General features: G+C 40.3%; 1 protein-coding gene across 1 annotated transcript in view; it reads right to left on the reverse strand.

Moving 5' to 3' along the window:
• GUCY1B1 (guanylate cyclase 1 soluble subunit beta 1) overlaps positions 1-6,491 on the reverse strand; it is a 42,451-nt gene extending 35,960 nt beyond the window's left edge. The window contains exons 1-2 of the mRNA XM_082282248.1: positions 6,428-6,491; positions 6,106-6,179 (exon numbers count right to left, since the gene is read on the reverse strand). Of these exons, the coding sequence (XP_082138374.1) occupies positions 6,106-6,179; positions 6,428-6,430 (77 nt within the window). The 5' untranslated portion in view covers positions 6,431-6,491. The remainder of the gene's footprint in view (positions 1-6,105; positions 6,180-6,427) is intronic.
• Between the last annotated feature and the right edge of the window lie 7,016 nt (positions 6,492-13,507).

Here is a 13,507-nt window from a genome sequence, read left to right on the forward strand (position 1 = left end):
TGATACACTAGTAAAAAGAAAAAAACACCTCTGACAAAGTGACATTCTGAACTCAGCATACAGACACAGTCAGCCAAGCTAGACATTCTCTGCAGCTAACAAAACTTTTTATTATTTGCTTTGTTTAAGTAGCATAAAAACAGACAATTTTTGCTATGTGAGAAATTCCCAGGAAACAGTGCAATCCAAGTTCATCTCCTGTAAAAAATTATAAAACATATTCTGAAAGGCATTTCATATTTATTTTATATTATTTACTATTATAGAATATCACTACAAATATAATTAATCAGAATAGCACATCCTGTCAATGAGTTCCTCATTATCTAAATGCTAGTGAAAGTCTGTGGAATACAATTTTTAAATACACATAAATGAATAAAAGCATCTACCTTTCCTGACTTAAGTGGACAACCTACAATACTACTAATAAACCTAACTGCTAGGAATGCCTTTGAAAATTTACCCAAAAACATGTATTCTTAAACCACCTACATTTCACTGCAAAAGCTACACCAAGTCACTAAAGTCTGACTATGTTAACCTTCACCAACAGGATGCAGAAGTTTCTGTCTGTTTCATTTTCTACAGGCAAATAATAGTCCTGCAGTTTATTTCACTCTCCCAAATGGTACAGTCTTCTACAACTTCAGCTGAATCCAGTTTGAAACTGAGCAGAGAAACTTTCACTTCCCTTTTCCACACTGCACCAGGATAATTTCTCAATCCTCAGTGTTTCACCATTTTAACCATAACAGGAGACTTACAGAAAAAAAAAACTTTTAAGAGCCTTTAGCCTTGGTAGGTGATAATCTGTGAAGCTTGGGGAACAAAAGTTTCCTTCCTCCTAGGACAAGCTATCGACTTTTGCTCTTCTTTTGTGTGCACTTCCAGATCACTGAGTCCATGTAAAGTTTGTGCCACCCAGAAGGCTCCCCAGACCTGGAGTCTTGGCATTTAAGAGTGTGAACAGCACATGCCATCCTAACCCTCCAAAGAAGGACAAAACACGGCACACGCAGGAAGCTGCCTTAATTCTATATTAAGCATGGAGGACCAGGGATATAAGGCTATCACTTGATTTAGATGTGCCACACTGAGGTACAGACAGCAAACAATACATGGCTGTTGGGGAAAAAATGCGTTTTTCTACTATGCAAGTTTGAACACTTCTCTAGAATCAAATAAAAAGTGTTTTCACCTCAGGGTAGTTACTTTTAGCAAACACTGAGTTTCAACTTCCATCCTAGTTTTTCCAGGCTACATGTTTTTGTGGGGACTTCTACCATAAAAACAGAAGGAAGATGAAGACTGCAGCTGATTGGTTGGGCCATTTCATTTCCCAAATCCACATATTTTTGTGGGATACCTGTTTGGGAAAAATACTAATTTACTCTACAGGCTTGAGATGAAGCATTTTAATGCATTTCTTAATTAGATATTTGACTTCTCATTCATTTTCTTGGCAGTATGTTTGAAAGTGTCACAGTTTGAGCATCTAACCTGGCCTCAATTCAGATTTAGAAGCCCGTGGGAAAATCCTGTATTCATTTAATCAAACACAGAGGAATAGTGTTGTGAAACACAGGAAAAAAGACTCTGTACATATTCCCTGCTGACATTGCTCTAGCTCCCACATATTGACCTGGAACTGTTTCAAGAAGACATCCCTGTCAATGCTTGTTACACAATTAAACCCTTAGAGCTGCTGAATGGAGTGATCAGAATTTCACATATATTTATCGGCTGTTCAGCTCAGCCATATGTGATACCTGTTGCAGAAGCGCTCATATTTTATCATGTTAGAGGCCTCTTTTAAAAAGGTACTATCATACACCATAAAAATATGCCCACTATAGAAACATACTAGGGAAGACAATTTCTTAAGCCGTGGAAGTTTTCATTTTGACAATATGAGTAATCTCTGTATTGTTTTGGACAGGTACATGGACAGTAATTCCAGGTGCACTAATGATCGTGTTCACACGCTACTGTACCACCCAGAAGTACAAATTTGACCTTAAACAGACATGAGCACAGAACTGCATGTATGTGGGAATAGTCAGGCCTGACAATTTTCAGTTTATGTTGGCTGCAGAGGACTTGAAGATATCTAATGCCAAAGGAATCTTGAGAACCACCCTTGAGAACCAGCCATTGCAACTGTGGCCACACAATCAAAAGCAGCCCTCTGGATGTAACAAGTGAAAAATAAAGGATTCAGAAAAGGTTTTCTTTCAGGTATGGAAGGAACAAATGAAAAGTGTTTTCTCAGCAAAAGTGTGCTTAACAGCTCTATATCAACTGTTTATTGACTAGTAACTCTTTGCAGAGCAAGTGAAGTACTGATCACAGGAGCCTGTCTCCATTGCACTGCAGGTCTTAACTCTCCCCTTCCAAGGACTGAAATAGTGAACGACAATGAGCAGTGCATGTGCAGCTTACAACGGCCAGTAAGCAAAAGAAATGACTATGCTGAATCATCTTAATTTCCACCAAGAAAAATCTGCTACTGCAGAATTCAGCAACTACAGAAGGACTTTCCTCTCACTCCCTCTTGTTCATCCAGCTTTGCTAAATCCCTCTAATGATTCTAGGGCTTCATCATGAAAACCCTGTTCATTAGTTCAAATTCTCAGTTCTGCGAGTGGCAGTCAGAGAAAAACCAAGAAGCAAATTTTTGAGACTTTGCTGTTGAGAAAATGAGTAAAGGCTCTATAAATCAAGATAAACTTTCACCACTTACATGCCTTTTGAATTCAACCTATTTGGGATCCAGAATGCTGGTTCAGAAACAGGAGGCTGTGAACCATTTTGTCAAGCATTTTAATTCTAGCTCTTTAGGAAAGCCAAGCCCTGTATCAAAGGATATACTGTAATTTTTCCATTAACTCAGTGCCTCATTATATGATGTGTAAAAGAAGTCTGGTGTTTAGTTATGCTTTCTTTTTAAAGTGGATGAAAATAACATGGAGTCTAACCTTCCCGAGAATTCCACTCTGGGCCAATAAAACACTGTATCTATTTCTGATAGATCATGGTTTCACAAGAATGCTGAAAAATCAACAAAATAGCAGACACAGAGAGTTGAAATTATCATTCTGACTCAGTTAACGGTAAGTGATGGCAATGAAAACACCACTCTCATAAGAGCATCTAATTCAACTATTTGGGTACCCAAATTCTCTATATAAGAACTTCATTCAACATCACTTTTGACTACACAAGCTACAGAAGAGTTTCCATGTTTCAGATGAAGAGCACCCTCTAAATTCAGTATTTACCATTTTTAAATGCACTTTTTTTGACAAATGACCTGATTTCATTATTTCAACTTATTTGGTTCTATGTTTTCTTTTCCCTTCTATCAATATTAAGTACAAATTCACCTGCTGGCATTTGAGAATCACTCAGCAATCACAACCCACCACTCTGCAGTGCTGATTCACATCTTCTGCGGTGCCTTCAGAGAGAACAAAATAGCAGTATGTGATCAGCTCAACATTAAAAAACACCAAAACCAAAAAAGTTTAGATAAGAAATTTTGTATTGAACTACCCAGAGGCCTCTCTACTTCACAAAAATGCCGATGTTTCATTGCAAATTCAACCTCACTAACAGTGCAAAGCTCCTCTTGGTTTTTTGAAACAGCCAAAGACTGTTTACTTCAGTAATTACTTCTCCAGTCATCAGTGATTCAGCCGATTCAACTCAGCACGCCACAACACTGGTTTGTACTTTCCTGCTGTTTCCTAAATGCATAACAATTCTAACAAAACCTTTGCAAGAAGTTTGTATTTGCTTATAAAAGATAAAACATCCAATCTCTTCCCCAACATCACTTGGCTACCAGTTGACACTACCATTCCCTCAGTCAGCACCACTATAATCTGTTCCAGTGAGGGTTGATTTACTGGTTTCTAAACTCTAGGATACACTGCTGAGAAATCCTGCTGAGTAAATACCCCATTGCGTACACTCTTCACATAAGGAGCTACGGCAGCTGCTGCATACACGCTGGCTCCTTCTTGGAGACCACATCCCAATCCTCTGCTGGGTAGTGTCATGCCAGTTTCCTTCCAGAGAGCCATCTTCTTGTGAGCTAATAGCAGAGCCTACCTGCTGGGCTGCTACAAGACAGAAATGTTTCTCATCTGCAAAGCAGAAACAGGACCTACCAGCTTCCTGAATTTTCACAGCTGAAAAGCACTTAGAAAAGTATTTCATATATTTCTATCCAATTTCTCCAAAACTTTATATGAGTAATATTCCTCATGGGCTTTAGTTATCTTCAGTATTCTATTCAGTGTTTGTAAAATCTAAAGAGATGGGATGCCTCAGGAATTATGGCTGGTCAGGCACTAGAAGATGAAACTGTATCTTCTCTGATGGATTGATCTTAAACACAAATACATATTCAGTGGGTAATTTGGACAAAAGGCGGTCCATGATACTTAACAGCATCTTGATAAGGGATGCCATGCCAAGAAAGAATGAACATCATCTTTTATATATTTTTTTATTTATTAATTTTACTTTTCACAGAAAATGATGCACGTGTCACTATTTTATTGCCTCTTAATTTACATATGTCATTAAAATAAATCAAACCATAGGAATTCAAAATAGACCACTGTGTTTAGAAATATTCAGTACGTAAGTAAAAAAAATGCCTCACTTATAGCACAAAACTTTGTGGCATACACTGAAGGTTCATCTATGTTATGCAAAGAATGGGATTTGCCAACAGTAATTTACAGAGTACCAGTCAAGGATCAATGGAACAAAGAATGCCTGCTGAATCACAACTGTGGACTCACCTTTGGTGATTTTAAAGACTCAGCTAGACTAGCTCAGCCCTGACCTAGTGCCAGTAACAATCCAGATTGGAACAGAAACTGGACTAGATGACCTCCAGAGACCCCTTCCAGAGGATATTTCTATGATTCTCTGATTTCATGGTACTGTGCAAGGTTACCACATTCTTAACGAATGATTTTATGAAAAAAATGTATCATGGTAACAAAAATCTCATAGTCAATACTGTCCTTTAACTCCAAAAATTGTATAATGACAACAGCAATATATTATAAAATCAACATTAACACTGACATATTAAAATTGGCCCAAAATAAATGCAACAGGAGATATAGAAGGCATCCAGTTGAAAGAGGATCACTTCCTCCAAGTTGGATAATCGACTTCTGCCTTATCAAGAAATCATATTAAACCCTTTCTTCTGACAACATGTTGCCTAAAGCCTGATGAAGCAAGTCTACAACTCTGCAAGCTTTTACGTCCTTTTAAAAATTTTTGTTGCAGTTTTGCCCAGCTATTAATACTACTATTTTTAAGGTAAATAGAATTTTGTTTGCACGCTCATTTCAAACTTTTAGTGCAATCTCACAACTGATCAAAGGTTTAAAGTGAAGGCAGTCAGCTCGTTAGAAAAATGCTATACTGCCAGAAGAGCAAGGGTTGGGCACAAGAAATCAGATTCAAGAAATGAAGCCAAAAACCATTCTTTTACTTGCATTCTTGTACATATTTCTCTGTGACGATTTTGATTTCAAGCTGAGGACATTACCAAAATCTGACAGTAGTTTCAGACAGTGTTTATTAAATAAACACTGTCTCTCAATTCCTTCAGGGATGCAAAGGGATGCAACTGTTGCACGGTTCACCTGGTGGCTTGATGCAAGGATGGGCATCCGTGTTTTCGGGGCATTTTGCCTGCACATTACTCCGGCCACATACCCTGTATAACCGAGGGACCGCGGGGATCAATGCCATCCCCGCTGCGGCTCCTGGACACCGGGAAAGATGGAACAAGGCGGGTCTTGGAGGCGTTAAGGGAGGCCGCGAGCGGGACGAGGCGCGGCAGGAGGCGCGCTGTTCTTGTCACGGCTGGGAGCCGCGTCCTGCACGCCTCTGCCGGCCCGCAGACCTGCGGGTACCGCTGCCGGTGCCGCCGCCAGCCACTGCGGGCCCGCAGACCCGCCCGGCCCCGGCCCCGCGCGCCCCCGCGGACACGCGCGCCCACAGACACACAGACACGCACAGACACACGGACGGGCGCACACAAACACACACACAGACACTTACTTGATGTCCTCCCAGACGGCGGGGCCGTAGTTGCGGATGACGAGCAGCTCCAGGGCGTGATTGACGAAGCCGTACTGCGGGGCAGAGCGAAGCGACGGCACGGTCAGGCAGCGGGCGGCAGGGAGCCCCTTCCCCCCGGCCGCAGCATCGCACCCCACCCTTCCCATCACCCCGGCGGGAAGCGACGCCACCGAAACATCACCCCATCTCCCCCCGAAACACAGGGCTGGGGCCCGGCTTCCCGCTTCCCAAGTGGATTCAGCCTCCTCCGTCCCACCACGGGCCCGGTGCCGGGCACGGCGGGCGCCCCGGCGGAGCTCACCATGGTGCCACCGCCGCCGCCGCCGCCGCCAGCAGAGGATGGGCCCAGCCGCCTCACCACCTCCCCCGGCCGCCACCGCCCCGAGTGGCACCCGCCGGCAGCCAATGGCGAGGGCGATCGCTGCCCGGGGGGCCAATGGCGGGCGCGGCCGCCGCGCTCTCCTCCAATCAGAGGCGGGGCAGGACTGCGAGGGGCCGAGGGCCGCGCGGGGGCGGGCGGGTGCTGCGGGCCGGCGCCGGCCGCGGCTGAGGGGCGGCCGCTGACCGTGCCCGGCGCGGAGCCGGGCATCGAGCCCGGTGTCGGGCCCGTTCCTGCACGTACCCATCCTGCAAGCAGTGCTTGGGTGTAGGGCAACGCGTGCTCGCCCTGGTGCCACTTCCCTCTGCATTCGCAAGAATGCTTCAGTTGGTTCTTGTACCGATGCAACCACTTAACTTTTAGGAAGACAAATGTCCCCAAAAAAGGGAAGAATCTGAGCGACGAAGTGGTCGTAGGCATTTCTGCTCCTGTGCATTCATTTCTCAAAGGCCAGTGGAGTTAAAAGCATAATAATGGGTGCTTTCATTAATGGGGGTTTTCGTGTGTTTTTGAGTCCCTGTCAGGTGTCAGTGAGAATAAACACTGCGATGTATCAGTAACCTACTGAATATGGACTCTTAGAGGCCTCTCTAAGTAGGGCATGACCCTTACAACAGGACGTTTTGAGCAGAGGCAATATGCCAAGGCCAGTTTGGAAATAACACACTCTATCATATGTTATCATATACAAGGAATAAAAAACTACAGCACTTGAAAAACCCATATAGTTTAAAGCCCTTTGTACAATCGAAAGACCTGGCCCCAGCGTATGAAGTAAAAACTCTAAGGAGAGCAGCGATTTTTTTTTACTTGTTTAAGAAGAAACAAAATATATTAGAGAGATTATTCGTTTATCTAGGAGGATAAGGGTACTTCGTGGACTACTAGTGTAGTAGCTTTTGGGCAGAAATCTTGTTACATTAAGCCATAAACACTAATCAATCCAGATGGATTCTAAATGTAGGTAAAATTACAGAATTCAGATCTTAGTAAGATAGTGCAAAATAAGTATAAAATTTGAACTGTTCACATAGTTCTTGAAAAAAAAAAAAAAAATGAAGCATTGATGTTGGAAATTCCATGTAAATAAGTTAAAAAATGGCAGCCTGTAAAATCTTTTGAAATTTCAACTACTGCCTGGTGAACTTTTGAATCTCTGTTAAGATCTTTCAAAAATTCTAGTAGCTGAGGACACAAGTGGATAGGCATTAGAAATTTGGCAAAGTCATCTCAGTAGGCATTCCAAAAACAGCAGAGGGAAACCCTGCTTTCAGGTAGTGTAGGCAGAATAATCAATTCTATTTAGCACAGTCCAAATCTACTGGGAAAACAGATTTTAGATTTTGTAAAAGGATGACTGAGAACAAAAGCTTCAATATAACCAGTTAGAATCAGACAAGTAAGATGTTAATTTTGAAGAGAGGAAAGAAAATAGTTAAAGAAATTAACCAAACTACTCCAAACTACTGAATATATATGTGTAGAAAACCAAACAAAAACTGAAGAGATGCAAATCTCTAAAAATCTCTTCCATTTTCAGGAAACTGGCAATAGAAATAATGTAATAAATCATACTGTTGGAACCAGACCAAAGGTTATGCTTTCCCACAGCTAAATAGCGGTTGTCACCAATTATCTAAGATTTGAACATGTCAGGTCACTATCTACTTTTCCTGTTTGGTAGGAAGTAAAGTTTGGGAAAATGGGAAAATGCATCCTACTATACAAATGTTGTAATTACATCTCTGTGTGCCTACTGCTGGTAGTGAATCTACAATACGAGAAGACCTAAGACAACATCTGGGACTTTTGCCCTCCGGTGTTGCTGGAGTCTTCTCCTTCACGCACTTGTAAAACTGTTTTGAGGATACAAATATCAAGGAACTCCTGGCAGCACATCCCAGGCAGGAAACAAGTTGACTATATTGAGAATAGGTGTAAAAAATTATCCCCATTCTTCACAGGTTTCAAGGGAATCCACTTGCTCTGTCTGTATATGGGGTAAGCCCTCATGCTCATCAAGTATTAGAGAGATTACATGAAGTTATTTTTGGTTATGGTTTTCAGAATGTAGATTATCCTGGTGATTTTGTATATCTGAATGAAACTTTTTCAAAAGTGCTGATATCTACAAGGGTCAAAATTGCCTTAGACAGATATGAAATTGCCTTTCTTCTGATTTGGTTCAGGCTTGGTAGGTTGTGTTTGCAGGCTGTTCTTGTGATTAACCCATTATAATACAAATGGATGTTCTAGCCAAGGTGAGATTTGTAAAATGTGAAGTGAAAGCATCATGGGCAGAGTAAAAGCAGGCACTGATTGATTTAGTTTTCTAAAATAGGGGTCTCCTTTTAAAAGTTTGGAAGATGCTGAATTAAAGAATTCAACCCAGTGATTTCCTGAGAAGGACAAACCTCCATTCCAGATACCTGCTCAATCAAGGTTCAAGGCCCAGCCGTGTCAGTATCAGGACTGCTAGGGCACATGCATTATGCACATCACACAAACATTTGGACTGTATCTGATGCACTTCCATAAAGCCTGCAGCTTATTTCACCACAGCACAAAATCATATTCCCATTTGGGGACCCTCATGCACTAGATATGTGCTGTACACGGTTAAGTGGTGTTTTATTTTAACATTCTTCCTGATTTGAGATGCTGACTTCATCTGGCAATTTTTGGTGAGATTCACGAAAGCAAGAAGTAGCATAGGATCCTTTTATGTTGTGTGAAAGAGCAGTTGCTGAGACAGTAGGTTTGGGAAAACTGCTAGCTGGCCAAGAACATCTACATTCAGCTTAATATGGTTTGTGTTAATACACAAGCACTATAAAACAAAGGAAGTATTTTAATAAGTTGCATTTTTTACTTTGGAGTCTGCTTTTACAGTTCATTTTGTTACTGAAATCCTGAATAAAAAAGCTCCCTTATATGGTATTGCTGGATTTCACTTACTGAAGATGGAGTTACATTACTGACATTGGACTGAATTGCAGGTATTTCCTCGTTATGGTCTGAGACGTGACATTTGGAATTTTCATAATAATACTTCTCAGATGCAGAAACACCCTCAAGTTCATTTCAGCAAGATTCATTATTTCTATTATTTCTACTATACCACTCTACACTGTTCTACTATACCATTATATGAATTTTTCAGTACTGGTATTGACAAGCTATGATGAAACACCCCTCAATATGTCCATGGTGTTCTGTAATGCAGTAGCATGTGTACATCTGCAATCAGTGGAAATCAGTTCATTTTCACATGCTTGTAGTCCAAAGCTCCTGGGAATGCCTTTGTCCTTGATATTTCTTTGGCAGGTTTTGTTTGGGCTGAAAAATCTGAAGAGCGGAAATGTATCTATGTCTGAATCCACCCCTTTTCACACCCTTGGGAGGCTGCTGCATGTATTCTCTTGATTATTTCCCACTACGTGCTGCTATGTGTGCAAGAAATGCATTTGCTATAGTGGCACAAAAATTTGTCATTTTGTGCTCAAAAAATGAGAAGCAAGTTTAGCACAGATCTTCAAAGGCCATCTTCTAATGGGGTTGCAAAGCAATGTGCTCATTTCCATTTTTATTAGGAAACCACTGGCTTGACTTTGCTTTCAGCATCAAAAATCTGCTGAAGCAGATGAGACACACAACTTTATAAGGTTGTTTACTTCGTTTCAGATTCTTTCACAGTTTATTATTTCTTTGACTGGCTTTCCAGCTTCATGTTCCACCCTAACTGCATATTTAACATTCAGATCCTACTGCTTGTGCTCAGGAGAGTGTATGTATCTTTAAACTGTTGCATCTCAACGTAGCAAAGGTTCCAGAATCATTTAATATCTTTCCTCTTTTATTTGTGTTTCAGTATCAGAGCAATGCTCAGTAACATAAGACAGTGACTTTTACTCTTTTTACTCTCCCTCCATGCTCTGCAAAAAAGGACTGCTAATGAACACATGCAAATGAGATTGGAAATCTTAAAAAAAAAAAAACAAAACAAAAAAAAACCAAACCTTAATCTGATTATTTTCTTCCTATGCAGTTGTGAGCAGTCACACCATCAGAGGTGGTTTTAGCATCTCAAAAGACTGTTGTGGCACACACCTTGCAGACTTTAGAAGCAGAAAAGCAAGTCCTAGCTCTCATTTCAGAGAGTGAAATTTGGTTCCTGCCAAGCTCACTTATAAACTGGAGTAGAGCTTTGAAAGCAACTCAGTACCTTGTACACTCTATGGCAAACAGCCACAAAAGTCATTGCTGTTGCAGGAAGCAAATCTCCCACTGCTTTTGCAGAACAATGAGCAGGCATTAAAAAAATGGTAGCAGCTAGAGTGGTGTGCTAGGCTGTAGGATGGGTGGGGTTTGCAAAAGCGTCCTCTTGCCAGGATTCAAGAGCAATTCCCTTAATTCTGGTGGCTTTAAGTTGGAAATACTGATTTTGCCCGCTGTACTATTAATTGCAGCTGTTTCTGAAAAGATTGCAAAAGAAAATGATGGGAGAAATAAACTGGGTTTGGGGGAGGTCTGAATTCTGCCTTCACAAGATTTCTCAGGAAGAAGTAGCTCTGTCCCAAGGGTTCAATTATATGTGCGCTTCACTGTTCTGTCAGATTCTGTGACTCCCTTTGCTCTGCTTTTGCACAGTAGTTCAGAGAGAAAGAAAGCATTAGCTCCACACTAATTACACTTCCTCTGACACCAGCAATGTAAATTTTTTCCAACATCTCCCTGAAATTATATCAGGTCATGACTGAATGAAATAAAATTAGTTGAATTCTTTTGGTATAGCTTTCACTTTAGCTATGTCACTGTTAAGATTCAAAGGACCCAGTTTTTATTTCAAGGGCCACTTACACTTCTTTGGCAAAGAAACTGCAGCGTGATAAAAATGTATCTTCCATCACAAAGCGTAAGTGTGAACAGAAATCAGCCATGCAGAATCATCATGAACTATTAAAATAAAATTTCACATGTAACAAAACTGTTTCTGGACATAGTACTAAGGAATTTTTATATAAGTAGCATTGCATAGTCTCTGAAAATTCCCACATTATACTACAGAAGGCATCAACTTAAAAACAACTCTATTATTTTCTTCCAAAGTGTCCCAGTATTGCATCAGTGAAATTGCCTTCCTTCCATTTATCTCCACAATTCCTTTTTTTCAATTTAAGTAAAAAGATTAGTTAAAAAGTGAAAGGACTATTTTAGATCTAAGTAAAAAGATCAATTAAAATAACTGTCCCTTATTAAATACATGTTTATTCAGCAAAAAAAAATTTAAACAGATGAACAGCTTCAGTGAGACCTAGATACTAAATTACGCTTAAAGCTAAGTGGAATTATGGGGGCTTTTGTCAAACAGGTCTGAACACAAGTACATTTTAAAGCACTTTCTTCAATCATTGTCTTAAATATGTGACTAAATTTTATTTACTTCACTGGGACTCAAGCATGTTGCTTTTTGTGTACACTTAATCACCTTATCAGAATTCTTCCCAGAAGGTTGACACCACTAAGGAAGGTATCAAGAACTGCCATGATGAACAGCCTATCTAATGACAGATTCATACAGAATTTGGCTTTGAGCATGGCCATCATCCAGTCCAGCAACAGTTGTCTTCTAGGGACAAAAGGAAATTCCCTCCTAAGCATGCCCTCCATTCAGTAGATTCGAGAAAGAAATGCTTTTTATTGACAAGCCTATTTAACAGGGATGGAGAGATTCATGCTGACCTCAATCATTACTGGTTTAATAACATAAGCCTACTGAATGGTCAGTTTTCAAATACTGCCACATTGTTATATCAAGGAGCACCCACATGGCACTGCTAGTAATGTCTGGGTATTTATCTCAACAGAATAGAATTTTCTAACCAATATTGGAAACATCAGTCTCCAAGATTCACATAGTTCTTGTTTCCTTGAAACACTGCAGTCTAAAGTGTTCCAAATACATGTGCTTGTATGTGTGTATATATATATGGTGTGTGGAAGACGTGTTTATATATAACACACTTTCTGGTTCCATTTTTGTGCCACAGAACTATTTCTAAGCATCCTCAATGGATATAGAGACCTCACGAAGGATTCAATGTTTCAAGTTTTGTTCAAATGCTCCTTACAGGAAATCTGAATTGAAAAATGGTTTTAAAATGTTCTTAATTCTATATTCTTATAGGGACTTTTCTCAAGACTCTGATGGTACATATATGAGTTTATACCAAATACCAGTAGGACAAAATGGTATATTGAGCTTCAGAATGTACCAGTCAAGATCAGAAAATGAAAGAAATAGCACCTTAGTCTAATGTAATTGTTCCCTGTAAATATTAAGATTAAAAATCTGATTTAGTGGCAAGTGGTTTGAAGAGATTTTAATGGCTTGATATGCCAGACCCCAAGAGCTGAAGAGGTTAGAATAATAACTAATAATACTTGATACTGCTGGGAGTAGTAGTATGTGTGTAAGCTGTGCAGTTCTCCAGGCTGCAGCTGGGATCAAACTACAGCACAGAGGAATTTCTGGGCAGATGGATCTGCTAGTCAGCGAGGCGGAATCCTGAACTCAGAACTCTTAGCGAACTCTATTCTGCCTGCTCCAGAGGCAAAGCCTTTAGAATTCTCCACTCATATTCCATTATCCACAACAGAAAAGCTTGTTCTGTAGTAGTATTAATCTTTGTAAATGTGTTCATATGTGAATCTTTGTAGATGTGTTTGAAAGCATTTCTGTTCACCTGAAGATTCCCCTGGCAACTTTAGAGTGAGCATGTGATGGGCATTTCCCTAACACATCACACCCATGTTTCATCCTCAAATAAGGATCGGAGCTTTAAGCTGATGTTCTTCCATTTCATACAGTCTGACTGGAATTTCATTTCTAAGCAAACATTCCAAAGCATATTTTATTACAGTTCTGTTAAAACATTTCAAATTTAAATGACAACAAAAAGAAAACATTTATTGCTGTAATACATAATAACAAGTGGATAT

Source organism: Coloeus monedula (assembly GCF_965178545.1).
Source record: "Coloeus monedula genome assembly, chromosome: 5".
Lineage (NCBI taxonomy): Eukaryota > Metazoa > Chordata > Aves > Passeriformes > Corvidae > Coloeus > Coloeus monedula.